This window comes from Taudactylus pleione, unplaced genomic scaffold (genome assembly GCF_031769625.1).
Source record: "Taudactylus pleione unplaced genomic scaffold, aTauple2 ptg000162l, whole genome shotgun sequence".
NCBI classification, from domain to species: domain Eukaryota; kingdom Metazoa; phylum Chordata; class Amphibia; order Anura; family Myobatrachidae; genus Taudactylus; species Taudactylus pleione.
This window is the reverse complement of record NW_028284564.1, coordinates 14298536-14322518: the sequence shown is the minus strand read 5'-3', so window position 1 is coordinate 14322518 and position 23983 is coordinate 14298536. Positions and strand designations below refer to the sequence as shown.

At 42.3% G+C, this 23983-nt stretch overlaps 1 protein-coding gene across 1 annotated transcript in view; it reads right to left on the bottom strand.

Annotated features, from left to right (window-relative positions):
• The window catches only part of P2RX6 (purinergic receptor P2X 6), a 43460-nt gene extending 20035 nt beyond the window's left edge, over window positions 1-23425 (bottom strand). The window contains exons 1-10 of the mRNA XM_088475185.1: window positions 23292-23425; window positions 17748-17901; window positions 16777-16848; window positions 10265-10340; window positions 9674-9767; window positions 7810-7890; window positions 2837-2978; window positions 527-636; window positions 236-329; window positions 85-150 (exon numbers count right to left, since the gene is read on the bottom strand). Coding sequence (XP_088331311.1) covers window positions 85-150; window positions 236-329; window positions 527-636; window positions 2837-2978; window positions 7810-7890; window positions 9674-9767; window positions 10265-10340; window positions 16777-16848; window positions 17748-17901; window positions 23292-23425 — 1023 coding nt within the window. The remainder of the gene's footprint in view (window positions 1-84; window positions 151-235; window positions 330-526; window positions 637-2836; window positions 2979-7809; window positions 7891-9673; window positions 9768-10264; window positions 10341-16776; window positions 16849-17747; window positions 17902-23291) is intronic.
• Window positions 23426-23983: the final 558 nt, after the last annotated feature.

Sequence of the window (23983 nt, the reverse complement as noted above, 5' to 3'; positions counted from 1 at the left end):
GCATTGGCACAAACAGGAATATATACTGGAGACACCTGTTCTGTAAATAAGTCTGTGAATGTCAGTGAGCAGTTTATTACTTACTGTACCCAAGAAGGAACAGCCAGTTCCAAGACTTACAGCTGTTGGGACAAGGCCAAATCTTCTTGCCTGGATATAGAAGCCAGAATGTAATGAAATGAAAACAGGATATACACGATTAGTGCAGTGTGATGTTTACTTGACAAAGCCAAACCTCTCCTGTCACAGATATCTCAAACCGGATCCCATAGAGCTTGAGGAGGTCTCTGTGTTCACGTCTCTCTCGATCCCAGTAGTAAGTAGCGGTTCTACAAATGAAGAGTAATAACATCTGTCCATTCACTTTATTATACAAGTTATATAACTAGTGGGGAAATCATATAATAATCTCAGTATTCAACTCTCATGTTTATCTGTATGTGTGACAAGGTGACATCTGGCACCACAAGAAAATCATGACGGAAACTGCTGACTGAATATGGATTTTTATATATATAAAACCCACCTGAAGTTGTTTTTCTTGTCTTGCAATCTAAAAGAGTATTGTGGTAAACAAGCTTTTTCTGGGAGATCCAAGTCACATTTCCACTCAATGTCAATTCTAATAACACCACCCTGGAATAATGAAAAAATAAACATAGTTGGATTCAAATGTAATACAATGTATACATGTAGCAAGATGACATTTTGTACATATATGTGGTTAGAGTGATCGCTAAATGAGAATGTTCATTATGGATGCAAGATAGATACGTTCATGCTGTACAATATATGTATAATTGAGTTTTCATTTTTGTGGGATGAAACATTATAATGAGGTGGAGGGGGAAGATCCTGGTTTAGCAGGAGTCCACAGAGCTATTAAATTGGGCAAATTTCACACCATCTCAAAGGTAGTGCTAATTACACCTTAGTCACTATTATCATGGTATATAGTATTCTCAAAACAGGGGCACTTTATGGCCAAAGCATATTTGTATGCACAGATACATTACTTTAATTAGTAATGCATTGGGCTCAATGTAGCAACCAAGAGTAGGGATATAAAGGAAGGAATAGTAGATAACATATAAAGACGGAAACATTTACGCCATGAAATACACAGTAGCACTTTTGGTTGAAGGAAATACAGTGGCTCCAATAGGAGGCCGTCCCTGCATTAGCGAATACTTTACTTTCACTTTCCGGCGGTTTGCTGACATCACATGCGCAAGCATCCTAAGGATCCCTCTCCCGTAATTTTTTGTAATATGTAGCTTATAGGCTTCAGATGGCGTTAGCTACCAGGGCCAAGCTTGGTACATTATACGGGAAATACTGTTTCAGAACTGTTATTTTACATCAAATGTGTTTCAAGAATTGCCTAAACACTGTTTAATGCTATATATACACTGGATGTGTTTGTGTTATTATCAAGTCCCCTCCTGTAAAATATTTTTATGCGTAAACAAATCATGTGCGTTTTGCACCAATCCCAAATTACTTAGCTAATGACCAAATCGGCCTATGGGCCTGATTAAGAGATGGTCGCAAATGCTGTTACAGCTGCGATCCCTTACACAGTGGTTATGCAAAAATATGCAATGGTTGCAACCGCCAGGGCTTGTATTGAGACGCCCACCTGCAGCATCTCAGATCAGCCGCTGGTGTATAAAGACACAACCATCTGTCACACATCGGTTGATCATCGAGCTTCTGATTAACCCTCCGGTTATTCAAAATGGCCGTTGGAATTGAGACACCGAGCCTTTGCAACTGGATCGCAATCGCAGACTGACACGCTCCCCCAAAACGGTCACGACATGACTTCGTTTGAGTTGCCAGCATCTGTTGACCACAAATAAGTACAAACTGACCACAAATGGTCCCTGCCTGTCAACCACTTTGAGAAAACATCCTCACTGTGACCTCTGTCAAAGGACCATCACGGCACATGCACAGTGTGCTTATACGCACGCACAGTAGAAATAAAAACATCCATTCAGCATGCAACCGTTTCTGAATCAGGTCCTATCTCAGTTCTTCACCTGGGGCAAAATATCCTCCATATACATTTTGTACTATCTGGTTGCATAAATCATTGTGTGTATATAGAAAAGCAGACACCGCTACAGAAATATATAGACATATGTTGAAGCCAGGAGAGCGCTACTGCGCAGTCTCCATATTGGTTCCTTTAGGGAGGCTTCCTTATCTAACCAAGATGACTGCCGCATGCACAGCGCTATCTTGTCACTGTGTTAGAGCATCGCAGTGGAACACTGACAGGTGGTCTGTATGCTCTGCTCCATGCTAAGAGTCTGTTACATGCATAACTGTGAGTACGACTGCACATTCAAGTTACTGCTAAATAAACCAGTCCACTGGTAAAGTACTGGGCTGTTCAGGGACTTCGGGGTATCTGCTGGTGTGTACCTACACTCCTCTATACCAGTGGCAAGAGTACACACACACTCCAAACACACCAGGTCAGTATAGAGATAGATCCTGTTCTTTACAGGTTGGATATTATCAAACAGGCACTGAGCTGACATAATGTTTGCTCTGACCAATGAGGAAAGCCTTTTCTTTGAATATTGGATGTTTGTTCATCACTTTTTTGTGTTCATGGGGGGGATTTATCAAACCTTAAAGATAGGTGCAGACAGCAGCCATTTTATAGAATGCACCTGATCAATAATAGCTCAAAGCTGACTAGTTGCTATTGGTACCTCCTACACTTGTCCTCTTTAGAACATTTGATACGAGTAGCTTAAATATTACCACAATGAACAGCTACTTTTACATGGTTTAAGTACAAACTGAAGAAACGTACCAGGAATAAAAGCTCTTCAGTGCTGTGTCTGGATTTTGATATGATCTCTTTGATTGTGAAGACCGGGCAGTATGGACTGGAGAATGGATCATATTTGCAGCTTTTAAAATATGTATCGTCTGATGTCTTCAGCATATTTGCCCTTTTAAAATGAGATGGTGGTTGTGAGTAACTTTCAATAAGAAGCAGTAATGGCAAATTGTATATTTAATGGATAATATAGCAAGTGTTATTCTGTGACAATTGCACAAAGTGTGCCTGTGTGGGTGAAATGGGAGCGCGGGAGATGGATCATATCAGTGTGTGGAGTTTTACTGAGAGGGAGAGAGCACAGTGGTGTCACCCTGGGGGGGTGTGGGGCGCACCAGTTGCCACCATCCAAGGGGGTCACAACAAAATACCTGCTCTTCCTCAGTGACCCGGAGCCAGGCGCTGCATTGTGATTTTATTGTGCAGCGTCCAGGTCACTGAGGAGGAGGCTGGCAGTGTGGGAAGAGTTTCTGGGGACAGCCCAGCATCTATGGGAGTGCTGGGCATACCTCCAGAGTGATAAAAACAGGTACGCGCCATAAGGCCATGCCCCCTTTCTGGATGCAAGCGACACACGTGCTCTGGGTAACTAAAACCCCAGTGGCACCACTAAAAGACCGCCACCTATATGAGTGCAGACTAGTCCCCCATTTCAGGCTGGGCAACGGGCCCGACACAAATGTTTAGCAATTCCAGGAACTTGGTAAACAACCATATGACCAGGGTCTGGAGACCCTACCCCTCTATTTCCTCAAGCAATGGCCAGGGCTTTTGTGGGGCCCAGTACAGATGTAAGAGATAGGGCCTCGTTGGTCGCACAGGTCCAACCGGCTCTGGCGCCAAGAGAAAGCACATGCTATGATGCCCCTTCCCACATGACATACATTTATATGTATGTGTTTATATATATATTTATTTTATAGCACACCTACACTTACTTTCAGAACACTCCAACTACAGGGATTTGGACACCAATCATCTCATATCACATTCATGCACTTAACTTGAGAGCACCTTGTCATTCAGTTATATTATCCGTTATTTTAAATCACACATATCTCAGCAGTCATACTCAGGACTTGAACCCAGCACTTCTCACATTGCAGATAGACACTTTACACATGGGGCCACTTGCTCCTGCTTAGAATCTTGCTTATTCTAACTACATGAAGCCAGGTGTACTTGTCAGTTTTAAACCAATGCAACTATGTAGATCTACTGTATGTAGTGTGCAGCCATACATCTAATCCTCTGCAGCCACACACTACATAGATATGCCCAGCTGCAATGGTTTTACTGTCAATAAGATGGGCGTTCTATTAAGAAGTGATGCTGCCCATAGCAACCAATCAGATTCCAGGAATTATCTTCTAGAAGGTGCTAGATAAATGAGAAGTAGAATCTGATTGGTTGCTATGGGCAATATCACTTCTTAAATAGAACTCCCATCTTAGTAAATTTACCCCTTATCATTATAATGCAGGAGAAAATAGTTATAGGTGTAAGGTGTCTGACAGCAATGTGAGTAGGGATGTGCAGGGGATATAAAAATGCAGGGAATATAAAAATGTGTAGGGTAGGCAGGGGAGATAAAAATGATTAGAATTATACAAAGAAGATAATTATAACTTAAGTTATAAACATCTTCTTTGCTTATTGTAAGAATTTTTATAGTTAACAATCACCAGCTTTGTGGAGCTCACTGGGACTGCAGGGCAACAAAAGATGAAGCAGCAAAAGCTCAGCCTCGCTTCTGTAAAATGAGACACTGCTTGCAGAGCTGGGGGAGGGGCCACTCCATGGGCAGTAAGCTGCACAGAAAGAGAGCTAATAGAGGCATGCCTCTGAGTATGGGGGGGGTGCCTTGAGCACTGATGGACACTTTGGATGTGTCATGTGACCAGGAAGTGCACTACAGTGTTTACAGATCAGAACTCAGAGCCTGATTCAGAGCCGGACGCTCTGGCCAGAGCGCTCGCTCTGAATCAGGGCCGGCCTAGCTTAAAATGGAGCGGCCTCCTGGAGCAGCCAAAAAGATGGTCGCGATGGTCAAGACCATCGCGACCATCGGGCTTGCAACGAGACCCTGCGGTAAGGTCTCGCTGCTGCAAGCCCAGGAGTGCTTTTGGCTCTATCAGAGCCAAAAACACTCCCACTGACATCACTAGTGATGTCAGTGGGGCCGGGCCCAGATGGTAGGCGTTCCCATGGGAACGCCTCTGTCTGGGCAGCCACACCCCTGTCACTCACCATCGACAGCACGCCCCCTTTGGTGCGAGACCCCAAGCGACGGCTTCCCCGTCGCTCGCCGGGTCTCGAGCATGCGCACGATGGAGGCGCCTCCATCGTGCGCATGCGCATTTGGGTAACATCGACCCGCTTGCGAGCGTACAGCGCTCGCGAGCGGGTCTGAATGAGACCCTCAGTCAGCAGCAGCAAGAGAAGACACAGTGATGCAGGTAGGAGAATCAATGGACACAGAAGCTTAGTGTAGTGAGGGGAGAGTTACAGTGAGTAGGGGGTGAGAAAAGTCTCCCAGCCCTCAGACCCATATCCATGTATGCCTCCCCAGCCATTGACCTTCCGCATGTCACTGAATGTGAGAGGGTCCCGGGTATTACATAATCGAGGGTCTGATTTAGAGATGGCTGGTAATACAGCCGCTCACGCAATAGCAGTTGCAGTAATATGCAAATGGTAATCTCAGCCTTCCCTGTGTGATCCATGGTGTGATGGAGTGTACAAGCAGCCTACCTTAAGGCTCTGTGGACCTGATTCAGAGCCGGAAGCTCTGACAGAGCGCTCGCTCTGAATCAGGGCTGGGCTATTTTATTTTTGAACGGCCCACAGCTATAGCAAGCGGCCAGGAAGATGGTCGCGATGGTCAAGACCCTTGTGGTAGGGTCTCGTTGCCGCAAGCCCCAGAGAGATTTCGGCTCTAACAGAGCCAAAATCTCTCCCAATAACATCACTCGTGATGTCAGTGGGGCCGCCCCCAAACGGAGGCATTCACATGGAAATGCCTCCGTTATGCAGCCACTCCCCCGGCCCGCCCACCAAAGGGCCCCCTCCTCTCTAAAGACGCCCCTGCAGCGGTCGTTGGGAAATATTGCACAGTCATGTGATCTATGGTTAGTGAGTTTTACAGTATATATATTATATTATACCCTTTAGCTATTGTACCTATATATAGATATTGATAGATAGATATAGTATATATGACATATTTATCGTACATGATTAGTATGCTGCAGCATGTTTCGTGTGATGGTCACCATAACGTCACCCCATGTATGGATGTCCCTTTTGTAGTTATGTTATATAGCAAGCACCACTATGGCATAGTATATAGCATTATGGGCCTGATTGTGATACAGATGCAGGGCATACTTGCTGACAATCAGCTCCAGCCTTCCGGGAGGGAGCTGATTGTCGGCTAACAGTGGGGGGGCGGGGGCGGTCATTGGGGGCGGAGCTGGGGGCGGGCCAGCCAGTTGGTGGTACATTGGGGGTGGAGCCGGGGGCAGAGCCACACGATCGCGTCATCGTGGCTCCGCCCCTCTTGATAATGTCGTTATTTTCGGCAGTGTGAAGCAGGGGGCGGGGCTGCGATGACGCGATTCAGCGCAAATCGCGTCACCGGCTCCCCCGCTGCAGGGGTTTCTAATCTTTTCAGGGGGGAGGACGGGAGGGTCAGAGGCTTCCGGGAGGCTTGCCTGCCTTTCCGGGGGGCCGGGAGCGGCACCCGAAAATCGGGAGGCTCCCAGCCAAATCGGGAAGGTAGGCAAGCCTGATGCAGGGGTGATGTTGGACGCAGTGGAGTGGTGTTTGTTGTCTGAGATGCACCGTGCATACATCCCGATGGTGTTTGTACAGATGCTTTGGACACACATACATACAAAGAAGTGCATCAGAAATGTGCTGGGCGCTCCTGTTTGGTTACAAGGGATTGGCTAATTAGATGCAGATGTAGAGATGGGCATGTCATTGGAGTGACACAGGAGTGTTGCAGAAAGTGGTTGTGTACAGTGATGCTGAATCACTCACATTGGAGGCCATACTTAGATGGATAATCTGCGCGACTAAAGATGCACAAAGCATGAACGCAGCGCCTGTGCATACTGACAGTGGGTGTCTCAGTCCTTGCACATTCAGACACACGGATGTACACCAGGGAAGGGCTTTGTAATGGAATTAGCATTAAGGGCCATATTCAATTAGCCTTGAAAAGCCTAGCCGGGATGTTTTAGCCGCCTTCGCATGTTTTAGGTGATACTTTTTCCCTGCGCGCTCCCGCTTATCTCCATATTCAATTCCAAAAGACGCGAAAAGGCAAATAGGCGAAATCATCGGACAGCGAAACTGGCGAAAAGTTCCTAAGATTTTGGGGAAATCAGTCTGTACCCCAGAAAAAGCTGCACTAACATTAGAAATCAATATAGAAGTGTCCTAATAGCCCTAATAAAAGGGTTTTGTGTTCTTAAAGTGTCAGATTTGGCTGTTATATGCTTATATGTATAAGTGCTGAAATATGATAGAAAGCTATTTCTTTTGGGAAAAGTAAGTACCGAGGTCAAATTGGGGGTATATGAAAATGGGTACTAGCATATTTTGATGTCTCTAAAGTGAAGATTTTAACATCTCAAAAATACACCTGCTGCAGCATCGTACAATCCCAAAAACACCTGTCCCAGCACACCGCCCCATTAGGGCTGCTACCAGAAGTTTCCTGGGCTGGTTTTCCATCCCAATTCGCCCCTGCCCATCATTTCAAGCTTAACAGCATGGACGGTTTTTTTGGGAAAATAGCAATTTAGCAGCCTAGAATAGGCCTGTGCTCCTTATATGGTATATACAATCATGCTGCATGACACAATAGGAAGAGATCTGTATCTCAAAGACTATATTTTAGGTATATTGTTTTGGTAAATAAAAATGCTTACCTTGAAAAATTAAATTTGCTAAAATAAATTGAATTTTTTATTAAAAGTGTGAAGTTTTCTGCTTCCTTTAAAGGCATTTTCCTAAACAAAGAAGAACAACAATCAGTTTTACATACCCACCTTTGTGTCTTATTTACTGGCTGGAAACTGCACCTATTCCTTTGTCACATTGTACAGACCATGTATATTATTAAACTACTTTCCATGTAATGACTTTTTCCCTTTCTCCTTTGCATAACATGCCCATAGAAAAGCACAGCAAAAGGTGCATAAATAAAAACATAAGTATTGCGGGAACAATGGCTTGCACGGTATATACAGTATGTTCTAGCTTGCAGTGTACCATTGCCATAGAGCAGATTCGAGGACCTGATTCAGACCCGCTTGCTAGGATGCGTACGCTCGTAGCCAACCGATTTTTGCATTGTGCGCATGCATACGCATCGCAGGGTGCGTGCCTGAACCAATGCTAGAGATCAGGAAGCGTTTGCTTGCTGCGCATAGACAGCCCAGCAGAGTGAGTAACAGGAGAAGACATTTGTGGGTGGTGACAAGGGCTGGCCATTAAAAATGGGGGAGTGGAGGTGCGAACGCAGGTGTGCCTGAGCGTCTCAACGCCATTTCAGAGGCGTGCATAATTTAGAGACAGCATCATAGTACATATCACCTGGCTGGTTTTTACCCTGAAGTGCTCGCAGTGCTTGTGGTAGGGTATGGTCAACTACAAGTGCTGTGATCGCATCCGATGGTACTCGATGGTACCGATGGTTACATACACTTCCTGGAGATGACGTGCGCAAGTGGGCGTCTTAAGACAGGCTGGTGGGCGCCTGCATACACAAAGCGATCGCACGCAAAGACATAGTGGGCATGCTAATGCCTTGCCGTGCGATCGCCTGCCTTCCCAAATTTGCATATGCATCGAACAAGCGTACGCATCTTGCGAGCGGGTCTTAATGAGGTCCTGAGATCAAGCTAAAAGTTTTAATTTGATAATGATAAAATAAAATATCTGTCGGTATAGATTGTTAAATTGGATCTGAAAAACAGGCTTAGATTATTTTTTGTTTGCTGCTCTAGAGTCTAAACTACTTTTTCTGTGCTATTCCATATGCCCATTCCTCCATTGTCATAGATCTCTATGGCCCAAGCCCCCAACAGCGCCCCATCTTTAAACATTAATTAACTGAAATTATATTAGAACCACTGCAGCCTAATTCAAATGTTATAAACAGGCAAATATTAAATAATTATTTTACAACAATTTTAAAACATTACATGCAAAGTAAGCAGGGTGCTATCTGCAATACTAGGCTTGGGGCTATATGGCCTTTACACAATTCCAGGCTATATGGCCTTTACACAAATCTCCTGCAATATCACAGCTTGTGCTCATCAGACTACTGTGCCAGAGGATTTTACCTCTTTCTGTCATCCGAGGCTGCACTTCTACTCTGCTCCACAAACCCCATTGCTCACCTTCTCTGCTGCTATCCCAATGCCTATTCCAAACTCAACCCCTCATCACTCTGGACCCCAACCACTCACAGCAGGATTGTGTACAGTGGCAGCCGTGGTAACAGGAGTAGGAGCAGGGAAGAATGACACTTCCTCTCCTGATCTACTTTTATCACACTGGTGACGACTGGTAACCGGCGGGACAGGGGTAGTGGGAAAAGCATGATGCCTCCCAAAGGATGGAGCCACCGGAAATATGGTACTTAGTTTGCCACATGGGAGGAATGACCCTGACAGTATGCACAGTGAAACCTCAGCGATTTATACAATTCATGTAATAAACAATTATATATATATATATATATATATATATATATATATATTAGCTTACAATCAGTTGAATTACCTAATTAAGGATGGATTCTCAACAGGACACCAACCATAGATCTCACAAGTGGAATGGGTACTGTTAATCCTTACACATCTCCCAGTTTTCATGCCTACAAGACATGAGACCCTATTATGTTCTTTCTGACAACTCATATATGTTAAAGTGTGATGGGAGAATAAGTCACTCCTGTGTTATTAGTGTCTGTACAGAAGAGGTATTTAGACGCCTATAATTAGTCCAATGCCGGGATTTCGCAGTCGGGAAGCCGGCGGTCGACATTTCGACTGCCGTCTTCCTGGCTACATCCCGCAGAGAACAGGCCAGTTCATTAATCACAGAAGAAAAAGGTCACCACCATTTTAGTGCATTAATAAACAGTATGAATAAGTGATCCCAGCCACTGCAATCTTGTGGCACAATGTCTACATTGTAAATGTTAAAATAGCATACAGAAAATCATACTAACATGCACATATATTAAATGTATGGGGAAGTTGTTAATGAAGATATGGTAACATGCAAACGTGTCTAAGCTGTTTGGGAACCAATGCTCCAGGATTACAGTATTTTACTCCCTGTACTATAATCTACATAAATCTTTCTTACCATTTCCATTCACCACAGATTCTCCTGGAGCACAATCTAAGTCTTCGCCACATCTGCTACCTAAAATGGATGGGCTCTGTAAGGAGAAAACTGTACAGTAAATTCATACACCGTATCATTCTCCTAAATGGCATTGTTAAACTTCATCATGTCATGATGAGGGAACCATGTGAGCAAGTGTGTCTGGGGAACAGTAAATGGGTGTAACCAAATAGATTGGTCACATTTATACCACTTTTAGATCAAAGCCGGGCTTCAACCCTGTTTTTTCCTGGGTTATTAAACACGGGTTGGACCTGGGTCACAGATCCTATACCCCTTTCACACTGCACCTTGGTCTTTGATTATTCCCAGGTGGACCCCTTTCACACAGAACCAGTGTCAGCCCTGCCAAATGTGTGACATTTGTTACAGACTCACAAAGATGAGTCATGAAAAGTGGGTGTCAGCGTTCCTGAACCACCAACGAGATCCTTTTACTGCAACTCCGTTTGAATAACCCGTGTTCAACCCTTCTCGTGACCAGGGGCGTATCTATAATTGGTGCAGATGTGCCCCCAGGTCCAGGGGGGCCCGCACTGCACACCCTGCACCTATATTATCTAAATCTTATCTCTCTGAGGTCCTGCATCGGGTCTCTCAGCGCTTCTCAAAACATTGGAAAATGGCCACCGGCATTTTTCCAGCGTTTTCCTGGCCCTTTCACACTGCACAGTAACCCGCAAGTGTATAAATGACTGTAGCTTGGAAAACTGTAATTTCTCCATACTGTATATGTAACAACAATTTCACAAAAAAAAAATATTTTTCATTTCAAGTTTGGCCATCATGGCGAGGTAAACCAAAGCGCCCTCAGCTACCTGGGGAATTCTAGCATAATCAACATATTTAAGAAAGTCAGCTGAGTAATGGCCGTACACACGGGTCGATCAGACAACGATCAGATATCGTTGTCTGATCGTCCTGCATGTGCTGGGTGTTCAATATCGAACATCCAGCAACATGCACCAACCCCCCCAACGACTTAATGATCCCGCGAACAAACAGGCTAACCTGGTCGATATCGACCAGGTTGGCCTGCATGCACAGGCGATGGTCGTTATCGATATCGACCATCCATGCCCGCGCATCGACCATCGTTTGGTCGTTAGAGGGGTTGAAAAAAAGAACGATATAAACGATCAAACGATAACGATATCGTTATAGTTTATATATTTCTTTTAGGTTGGATCGTGTTTATGCACCAGTACTGTAAGTGAAGTTGTTGGTCTTTACTAAAATCACATTGCAATGTTTAAGCCTTTATAACATGGGAAATGTTTTTTTTATTACTCCTTTTATTCTCGCTACCTCAAGCTACACTAAGGATACCCTAATTTAGGCAAATACAAATAACTGCTCAAAATACTTTTTTTTCTCATCTACACAGAAACCAAATGAAGACATTTAATTGATGTGGCATAACTAATTTATTTTGTGTCTTTGTGTTTTTTATTTTAATTTTTTGTTCCCACTTCTATCACATTTATTATTTAATAAAGGTATAAAAAAACGACATTATAATTACAGATCCCCACCGTGCTGTTATCCAATCCTAATTGCAAACTAAGGGGGTCATTCAGACCCGCTCACGAGCGGCAGGACGCTCACAAGCGGGTCGATGTTGCCCACTGCGCATGCGCACGACGGAGGGAGCTCCGTCGTGCGCATGCGCGAGACCCGGCGAGCGACGGGCTCACCATCGCCCCGGGTCTCGCACCAAAGGGGGCGTGCTGTCGATGTTGATTGACAGCACACCCCCTTTGGTGGGCGTGCCTGCCAGATGGAGGCGTTCCCATGGGTACGCCTACCGTCTCAAGCCGGCCCCACTGACATCACTAGTGATGTCAGTGGGAGTGATTTTGGCTCTGATAGAGCCAAAATCACTCCAGGGCTTGCGGCAGCGAGACCCTACCGCAGGGTCTCCGTCGCAAGCTCGATGGTCGCGATGGTCAAGACCATCGCGACCATCATCATGGACGCTCGCATAAGCTGTGGGTGCTAACCCACAGCTATGCGAGCGTCCATGAGGACGCTCCAAAAAAAGGTAGGAGGGCCCTGATTCAGAGCGAGCGCTCTGGTCAGAGCGTTCAGCTCTGAATCAGGCCCTAACAGTAGAATGGAGCTTTCATTACCTACCATTGCCTAATTTTACAGAAGTTCTAACTCCTAAATCTTATTTAATATGAGAATGGAATTTTGCACTGCAGGCAGCAGGGTGCCTGTCTGGAGCATCCCTTGGACGGTTTGGGTGGCTCTGCAGTAGCGCTACTGGCTGCAGGGTGCTGTGCCAGGACCCTATGCCCTGTGCGACAGGAACAGGTCGCACACCCCTAGTGATAGCCTTGTTATTAACAATGTGTAACCAAATGGATGTACTGTAGTCATAATATTGACATTTACTTTTACATAAATAATGTCAACATCAAAATGTCAACAGTTATGATGTTAACATTGTTAAAATGATGACAATTAACATGTTGGCATGTGCAGAATGTCGACATGTTCACCATGTAAAACATATATGTGTAGTGTCCTCTTCTTCAATATTATTGCAAACCATGACAGCTGCAAGTTTTAGGTCTGAATTTGACTTGTGAAAATTGACAGTTTGCAGGTGTTTCTATTTAATTATGTATTAAAGCTTAATCAATGACTCCATGTTTTCAACATCTAACATATACTGAAGAGAGGGCGCATAATATGAAACAGGTGACATTATCGCAGCCATACATTCTTCTCTAAGAATAATATTCAAATATGTTTAATCCAAATAATATTTTTTTATAAGAATTTTTCCCAACATCTATCTAGCCCTGTCTTACCATATGTCAGCATATAACCAACTGTACACACTGATGTTATTTTCTCACAAGTGTCATAACAGCAGGGTTAGGTCTCTGAGATTATGCAGACAGTTATCATAGTGATTCGGACTTGTATTCTACCCTGAGAAGAGTCACCCATATACCTCATTTAAAAATACATCAAATTTGACTCCTTTCTTTGCCATGGTCCTTATTTTGGTTTATATTCTAGTTTTTAGGAGACATGAATAAGATGACACCATTTAATATTAAACAAACAAAAATCATAATCACAATTTGCTTTTATACTCTCATATTGTGATAAAGGAGGCTGACAGAGGGTGATTATGATGACAAAAGAGTGTTATGAAAATGAATGTTTGTGGATGCTTAATGATAAAAAAAATTATACATGGTCTTAGGGTCTGATACAGAGTTGTACGCTATGCCGATATGTACACATTGGCTAATGTTTTTATTACAGCGCATGTGTATCGGTGCCTCAGAGATGTAGCTCATGGAGAGAGGATTTATGCAGAGTGATTGACAGCTAGGGTCCATTTGTAGGTGGTAACTGAGGGGTGGTTTGGAAAACGCGGGTTTGTCGCAACTGTTTTGTAGGCGTGCTGAATAATGCGACTGCATCTTTGTAAGCAGTTTCCCTGGTGCTGTCGTCTGAGCTCCGTTGTCCATTCTGAGTAGTCATACGGTTACTATCAACTAATCTGCAACAGATTATGCATCTTTGTACTAAGATGCTGCGACTTTTTACTCAGCCGCTAGGATTTGCAAACTGCCGGTGGGAGTCTCAATACATATCCCGTCAGCTGCGACAGTTGCATATTAACTCAGGTATCTGAATAAAAAGAGACAGTCGCGACGGGTTTAGTGTACAACTCTCAATACAGACCCTTAGGTTAGAAACTTGGGGAACGGTATAACGATCACCTTAAATGTTTAGTGATAAAGCTTTTATTGATGGTATCTTTAAAAAAGATTAATTTTATGTTTTAAATGTAATATCCTTCAATTCCATCAATTACGTAAAATCCTTAAAACGTTAATTCTCATTCTCATGTGCAGCAGGAATATAGACTATACACTGATAATATGGAAAAGGTCGAAGCATTATGGATTCATTTAATACTAAAATATTAATCTGAATTTTAAATATTGATCAAACTTAAGTACAATAACTTTGTTTGAATTTAAATATCTAAGTTAATGTGAATTCTAATGGTTTATACACAGTAAACATGTTTGGTTTAGAGATATCACCCCAAAAACACATTTGGAAACGTAATAGTACTGATATTAATATGCATTATAAACCGGTTATTCTTCTCTTAAAGACGTTATCTGGGTATTTTTATTTTCACGTTAAAACCAAGGTATATGTGATATCTGTAAAAATCTATTATATATGAAAAATCAACTACTATACAGAAAATTTGATTTGTATATTACATTTGGATGAAAATTGAGTGGAATTGATTTTTTTCAACACATTGAAGACTCCTTAGCTTTCTTCTGATGATACTACCAGAACTAGTAAAAAAAAAAAAACGTTTTATGTAAAGTTCCTAGCCCTATGTTTGATTTAGCCCCAACTGTGAAATATATAGAGAACTCCAAGTGCTCTGTGACCCAGTGAAACAAGTGCAGACCATGTAATAAGTGCACATTTTGTCTGTTGCAGACCTATAGCGCTAGGCCTGTAATGGAAATTCCTTTACAACGATGGATAATATAATTTGTGAATCCACTTGTCTAGTTTACGTAGTACCATGTATCTGTCATTTACAATATATAGACTGAATACCTGTTCTTATCAATTTCATAATTTTACATTGGTAATTAGTTTCTAACAGTCTAACAGTCTCATAATAAATAATGATGCGTTTCTAACAGTCTCATAATAATGATGTTGAGTTCCTGAGTGCTATGTTTATGGAATGAGTGCTTCCTGATCAGAGAGGGGATAACTGTCTAAGTACATTGAGAAGAAGAGAATCTTACTGGATTTATTATATGGATACCGTCACTCCTAAAAGCCATAATTATTTATCTGATGTCAATGCTATTTTAGATTTGTTTAGTTAGATCACTGCTATAGTTTTATGGTGCTTATTTTATATGTCCACCTCTCTACAATCCTTCAAACGGGCTCTCAAGACCCACTACTTCATCAAAGCATTCCAGCTCTCATCCTAACCTGCTACTCCATGCTCCCTCCTCCCTGTCTACCCCATCTGTGTCACGTCCCTCCCCTTTCGAATGTAAGCTCTTGTGAGCAGGGCCCTCTACACTCTTGTGCATCTCCTTACTTTATTTTCATCTACTTCTTACTCCCCACTAGGGCATCTAACCAGTGACGTCACAAGGGTGGTGCGGGTCACACGCCAAGGGGTGACACCAAGGTGCGGACTCCCCTTCAGTGACATGAGCCGGATGCTGCACTGTAGTATTAAGTGCAGCACTTGGTTCCTGGCACTGTGAGGGAGCCGGCACTGCACACAGGACAGGGCGGTCCGCAACTCCTGCACCCCTCCCCGTGCCCCCCCAGCAAAAAGCACAAGACAAAGGAAGGCCATGCCCCATTCCTGCGAGGCCACGCCCACTGTCTGAGGCTACACCCCTTTTTTGGTGGCGCATGATGGGCAGCATCCCTCCCCGCACCAGGTGACAATGCAGGGAGGGACGCCACTGCACCTAACACTTGGTTGCTTATGCTCTGTTGCTTATTTGGGTGCTATGGTCACCAATGTAGCAATGTATATTATACCTGTCCTTGTCCTGCAATGTATTTGTATTGTACTGTTAGTCACTTTTTGGGTTATGTACTATGTAAGGAGCTGTGGAACACTTGTGGCGCCATATATATAAACAATGATAATAATAATAATGTGTGTACAAGAATTATTTTTATATAATAATAATAATTGATCATGTGTTAGTTTATCTGTAATTTATGGCGTGGTCAATTTAATGACTAAAAAATATTTGTAAACTTAGGGCCTTATTGAGGGCAGAAAGGCCGATGCTGATTGAACACCACTGTTGCCCATCCTTGGTCCCTGAAGTCTCCCAGCTCTCTGCTCCCTACAGGGTCATGAGTGTCAGCCCCCAGGTGCCAGAGAGAAGAAGAATAGTGGCAGAGCCAGAGGTGTATTAAGAGAGGGGGGTCCGTATTGATTTAAAAAGCCGATGGCATAAGTAAGTAGACCGGTGGCACACCATTATAGATAAACCTCTTGGCAGACCTGGTAAGAATGGGGTGTGAAAGTGGTGGTTGTGGGCGGGGGTATTTGCTGTGGCAGAGGGAATGGGGCAGATGACTTTGTACAAGGTGACCTAGAGAAGGAGTTGCACCACAAAACTATGCAAGTATGACACTGTGTAAACTGCTGCAACTGTGTTTAGTAAAATGTTGCGTAAGCAAGAAAAGTAACTTTCGGTACGCATCGTATGATATTTATCTAAGTTAAACAGGTTGCCTTGTTGGTGGCAATGACAACCTAAGTGCACATATAAATATAGAAATGTAAGTAAGATCTGTTTTATCTCCAATAAACTTTTGATCGATTGGAGCCTTCCACTATTTGCTGAGCCCCCCACTCACTGTGACTTTAATAATGGTAACAGCATAAAACAGTGCTGTCTTACCTCTGGACATACAGTGAGCACTTGTCCTGGTGTGGATACGACATTTGTTACTACAAATAGAACATTTTCTCCCTATATAATACAAAGTTCATCATATAGAAACCAAAGTCATACAGATGTTTTAACAGTAATATTAATATTAAACAGATGTATTATCAATAGAACCCAAACAAATAGGTGATACAATGAGCACAGATTGTAATAATAATAACAATGACCATACACCACAAGACATATTTACAAACTTAGAAACAATAAACCAAATGGATGTTGTATGAAAAGCCAACATTCAGAATGTTGACACCAGAATGTTGACAGGTTCTGAATGTCAACAGTCAGAATTCCAACATGGAAAGCAAAATGTCGACATTCACAAATGTCGACATGGTTCAAATATTGAGCTGTTCACAATGTGGTCATTTAAAATCCTGACACCAGAAGGTCGACACAGTTTTTTTTTGCATATTTTTGCCTAACCATAAACATAACCCTAACACTAACAATAATGCAAAAATGTACTGTAGACATTCTGATGTTGACATATTAAATGTCGAAATTATGAACATGTTGACATTTTAACCATGTCGACATTTGTGAATGTCAACATTTTTCTTGACTACCACGTGTCCATGTTGACTGACTCGTGACATTCTGATCGGATACCTTTGAAAGAAGTACCCATGATGTATGGTGGAGGATCATCTGAAAAAGAGAGACTACCATGGCATTGCCTGTTCCTTTTGGCTTTGCCTCTGTGAGGAAGGTACTATATGGGTCTCCTGCTAGTAGCAATTACTATATACAGTAGTACATCACTTCTCAGGCCACCATTTACCTGTGCTATTATCTGGAACCCAACTGCTCAACTGAAATCTAGACAACATTTAAAAGAAGTTTGGGGAAAACTGGACAGACGGCAACATCAGAGAGCACACACTGAATACCCATCCATACCATATATGAGCACCCACCTGACTAGGTTTCACAAAGTCTGCCACATCCCACAGTCTGTCTTGAAGTTCCCTGAAATTCGGGGTGACTGAAGATCCCTTGAGTTTTGTTATTACAGCAAAGTGAATATCAGAGTCACTTTCTTGGTACCCCTTTTTTACAATAAACACCCACCTATTCAATTCAATAAGAAACAATATATTAGCAAAATGAATATACACAATTGCACAAATACAATTAGAAGCAAATGTAGATAGAATTTGTAAGTGACTGAAATCTTCTGGAAAAAATCAAGAACCTCAGCAGACATCACTTGTAAAGTAAACAGTCTTCACTTTTTCTCCCATTGCTGAGCTTTACAGTATATTAATATACAGATGGATAATAAATATAAACCAGAGCAGGTATCTTATCTAACTGGATCTTATCTAACTATAGAGAATATTAAACCCATGCTGAAATAATTTTGACCAAATGTTCATAGTGAGTCAACCACAAGATTTGTGTCTGCACGAACACTTGGTCAGGCTTTGGGGCATATTAGTGGATTCTCTATTTCCAATCAAGGAAAGTGCTGGCCAATCAGAGGTATGGAGTATAATGGATCCCTGGTCACAGACATTTGTTGACCTGCCCATCGATTTGGATATCTGGTATTAAGTGGGATAGCTGAGATCTGGAGAATCCTAGGAGTCTGGGCAGTACAGTGACAGAAGCCAAGAGTAGGGTCAGGAGGAGCAGAGATCAGGAACCAGGAAAAATAGGTTATATTTACTAAGCAGCGTCCTTTTACAGCCATTGTTAATTGGTGGTTCTTGATTTAAAAGGGCAATAATATTAATACAAAATATTAAATACAGATATTACATGCAGAAGGCTTCTGTTACATACTTTTTATTTTGTTCAGTCAATGTAATACATGTTTTAATACTTATGAAAAAACTCAGATGGAAAAAGTTTTATATACAGTTAAAAATTCCTTTAACTGCACTTATGAAATGGAAATAGTTTTAACATTAAAGTTTCTGTTGATCAATGGGGAACAGACGTAAATTGATAATAACAAAGGTGCTGAAAGCAAACAAAACTTACTTTTAGTATACACTGGGATAAAATGGTATTTTTATGTGAGCACAAAAATGTATTATGACAGAGCAGCTAATATAGACTTTATTGTTCTACATTAATATCACATTACTGATTTTATATTGATAATTTATGTATACTATTTATTATATTTCTAGAATACTATTATAATGAACTGCAACTTACATTGCTATAATAACTATACTTCCCTACTCTCCTGGAACGTCCGAGAGGCTCCCGTCTACCTCTGGACCCCCCTGTATACCTCCCAACCCGAAACCTGTTATCATGGCCTCGTTCATAGCTTTACAATAGCATTAATTTCAGCGTTGTCTTGCTGGGGCGGGGTCACAATGGTGCAATCACATGATCACGCCCCACCCTCGCCTCTAATGCCGGGTAATGTTGGCAAATATGTATAATAGAAGTGTAACTACGTCATCAAGTCTGTATTCAAATTTCTGAAACAATATTTGTGTTGAAAGGAACTCCTATTCCCTACTACAGATAAAGATTCCCTAAATACATAGAACACTGCACTTATCCAACATATTAACAGTGTACAAAATCATTTTAAAATTCAATTACATTCTAATAGAATGTATACAATGATTCTATACAGACTTGTGACTCTACTACATCTACCCAACATACAAAGGCTGCTCTGCGGTATTGTTCACTGACATAATTCTGTTACATGTTCTTTTGATTCTATGGCCGGATACACATCAGAACGACGTATTTTCTGGCTGCTGGGACGACCTTGTGGTCACACAGGGCCTGAGTCAGAGCCGGACGCTATTTGTGGTCGTTCGTTCAGAAAAAAGGGGTGGCTATTCAAATGAACCGTTCGCTCTTTGCGGTCTGTTCACGCCTCTAGGTCTGAACGAGCAAACAAAACTTGCGGTCGTTTTTTTGACAACTACGCCCCCTGGCCGCTCGCATCCTACGTCATGTCCGCTATTTATTAGATTAATCGAGAACATCGACCAGCGTATGAACTGCTCGCTATTCTTGTGGTTGGTTTTTCCTACCGCAATCTTGCGAGCAGTTCTGACTATAAAATAACCCAGTGACGTGGTCAGTGACGCTGCTGTTTTAATTATGCACACCCATAAAACGCCCGTTTTGACCTTTAAGCACGCCTGCGTTCGGATCTCCACTCCCCGTTTTCAAACACCTTCCCCCATTACCACCCACATACGCCTCCTCCTGTCACTCAAAATAGCAGGCATTCGCTATTTAGCGAACAAACGATTTTCGGCCGCACTGACTGGTTCGTGCATGCGTATTACTATCCGTACGCATGCGCAGTTGGGCAACTTACGAGCGGCTCTGAATCAGGCCCATAGTGCACAATATATTGTTCAGTGGCCGCATCCAGAAGCATGGGCAGCACAAACGGTGTGGTTAGCGTTACTGCCTCACAGCACTGAGGTCATGGGTTCGATTCCCACCATGGCCCTACCGGTGTGGAGTTTGTATATTCTCCCTCTACTTGCGTGGGTTTCCTCCGGGTACTCCGGTTTCCTCCCACACTCCAAAAATATACTGGTAGGTTAATTGGCTCCCAACACAAAATTACCCCTAGTGTGTATGTGTGTGTGTGTACATGTGGTAGGGAATATAGATTGTAAGCTCCACTGGGGCAGGGACTAACGTGAATGTCCAGATCTTCTCTGTAAAGCGCTGCGGAATATGTGTGCGCTATATAAATAACTGGTAATAATAATAATAAATGATTTGTTCTGATTGACCGTGCATCAGAAGTTGTCTTATATGACCTGTGGGAGCGTGCAATCGGGCGTACACACTGTGTGATCCGCCCAATATGTCATTCCAAATTGCCTGGAAACGACATATCGTGCCAATATTGCTCTAGTGTAGGGGTGGGCAGTAAAGCGGCCCCCAGCTGTTGTAGAACTACACATCCCAGCATGCCCTGATATAGTTTTGCTATTTGGCCATGCTAAAACTGTTGCAAGGCATGCTGGGATGTGTAGTTCAACAACAGCTGGAGGGCCGCTAATTGCCCACCCTTGCTCTAGTGTGTACCCAGCCTTAGTTTTTAGACCAGCATGGAATCTACCATGTCATCCCTCTATTAAAATCTCTAATGAAGTCATGGCAGAATTTTGTTTGCTTTGTTTGGAAGTAGCTGATTGAACTGACCTTAGAGAGTAATAATAATTTTATTTTATATAGCACTCTTCTCCTAAAGGACTAGGAGAAGGCAGCTCGCTCTGATCAGCAATGGCACTGCACAGTTAGTGTGGCTATGGATGTGTCCAGTTTGGAGGTTTGAAGTTCTAAAGCTTTTTTTCTGTTGAGGCCATGCTTATAAGTCCCCCAAATCATACTTGCCTACTTTTGAAAAAGCATTTCAGGGAGATTGTGAAAGCAGCACCTATGAGCGCGGGGGTAAAGTGGGCGTGTACTGATAAATCTGAGGGGCGTGTCATAAAATTTACTTAAATCCAAATGTAAACGAGCCCAAAAGCAGTAAGTAAGATCGATTTTTTGATGCAAACACACTGATATATTACAGAAAATGCATGTAGCCATAGGGATCACTGTGCTTTATAAACTGATGCAGGGAAATTATACTATTGATCCTATTGAGTGTAAATATCTCTGTGTATTTTTATATACGTATAACATTATAATGGGGGTAAGGTGCAATCAGGGAGATTACTAGGCTCTTCAGGGAGTCCGGGAGATTGCTACTATTTCAGGGAGTCTCCCTAACAATCAAGGAGAGTTGGCAAGTATGCCCCAAATAGATGTCTTGTGGGCCTCCCATATTATGGTATGTCATATATCTGGAGAACAACTGTGCGCTCTAAATTCAACTATCTCCGGCGCAATATTTTCTGTTCTCCTTATTAAGGAGACAGTCAAGTAGACGCCCATGACTGCAGTGATTGCACAGTGTCGATAAATCAATATACAGAATCTCTGCTGGGTGATCAACAAAGAGCATATATGTATGCATGAGTAGGTACTGTAGAGTGTATATGGTGTATGCCTTACGAAGGCTTACGTGATGGATAGACGACTCCCCAGGAGAGTGATTCTATGGGTGCACTAAATGAAAGCCAGGGAAATAGTGACCTATTCTGTTTGAGATAGAGGGTTCTATGTACTAAGCCTTGGAGAGAACGGAGATAAAGTACCAAACAATTAGCTCCTAACTGTCACTTTGCAGGCTGTGTTTAAAAAATGACAGTTAGGAGCTGATTGGTTGATACTTTATATCTGTCCAAGACCTTTAAGTATGGTATTGAAATCTCCTCTTATTATTACTTGGACAAACTTCAACAAAGAAGGCATCCTGTCTCATGTGGAGCATATACTAATGGTGGACTGGTCATTTAAGCCAGTTAGGAAATCTGATTTTAAAAAAAGAGAATACTATCATGGTGGGTGCCATGTTATGCAGCAGAATGGCAGTGCCTTTATTCGTTTGAAATCGCATTAGAAGCCTGTGGATAGGTTCTGCTCGATAATCCATTGTGAGTGGGGATAACGTGTCTCTTGGAGAAGGTCGGATAAATTGTGCCTTGTAGCGCTTATAATTCTATAGGGCTGTAGTACATTTATTTGGCAAGGTAAGCCCATTTACATTGGGGATACTGCTGTAAGACGTATGGTGGCAGTTTGTTAAAGTAATCTGCTTTAAAGTTCTGAAATCACTGTACAATTTATTTCAGCAAGCAAGGTGGTGGGCTGGATTCCACCCATTTAAGAATTTTGTGGCACATCCTGTATGACAGAGTGACATAATGGGAGGGATATGGTGGTGGTTAGCAGTAAGACAGGTAAAGGTTAGTAAATTGAGAATAGAACACCTTACAATCAGTGCAATACTCATGGTAGGGAAGTGTGAGGACTAGACAATTTTTACTGGGTGGTCCGACTAACACATCAGTAGAACTTTTTGACAGTTTGACAACCTTTTTTTTCTTTAAATTACAGTCAACATCAAGCATCACTGTAGTGCCCAGTGTCATTTCAGTTAATTTAATCAATATCTTAATAAAATAAATGTTTTATATAAATGAATACAAGCAATCAGCTCCTCACAAAAGAATTCTGTCAGAACAAGTTGGACGAGAGATCCGCAGCATCACACCTGTGCGAAGGCTTCAACCTTCTGTAGCGAATACTATAGGAATGGGACATTCTGCTGCACGGAAGTATAGAGAAAAAGAAACACAATTCTTGGTAAATTTTGAGTGTTTCAGCTGACACAAGTCACCCGTGTTCCTGAGATGCTGTGCGTGTTTAAACTCGCGTAATCTTGGGCCAGACACGATTCTTAGCAAATTGACCCCATAGTCTTCTTTACAATTGCTGCAATTTTATTCATACCCCTGTATATATTTTCACTGCATTAACTTATTCCACATCCCACTGTCCATATGTTAATCTCGTACCTTCTCCAACAGCATTATTGCAAATATAATGTTACTTACCCAATAATATAACATAAAATGCCAAAATGAAGCAGGCGATGCAGTATGCCAATCTTCCTGTTCTTTGTCAGCACATATTTCTCTGTCTTGTAATCTAGAAGAGGTGGGAAAGATTTTGTGCAGGCAGCTTCCATCACTGCATCATGCATAGAATGACTCTGCTATTTCTATACACTACACAGTGTTAAAGAGACAGCTCAAGTACACTTGTATCTGAAATAACATAGGTGGGATAGACAATTCGAGGGCTGACCTGTATACAATATATGAATACTATGCCTGCCGTTTATCAAGGCAACTGTTGTTTTAATGCCATTTTACAGTTAATAAAATCGTTGGTATTTATGACTTTAACATATTAGTTCAGAATAGTTCTGCAGATCTATGGTAAGGTTAGAAATAGTTTTCAAAAAGTATCCCTGCTTCCAAGAAAGTGGCAGAGAGATGTGTGAGGTTGGGTGGCTGAATGGGCAGCAATATTTTGACCAGATTTGTTGTGGATCAGGCATAATGACCCGATTGCAAAAGACCTCAAGTATTCTGGATTGCATTTTCCAGATTGTCCGGTCAAATACCATTTGGGAAGAACAGTTGATGTCGAGCTAATCTGGAGGAAACAACAAACATGGCGGCTCAAATCGCATGTATGACCAGATTTAGACATTGATCAAAACTGGTGGGTCTGCCAATAT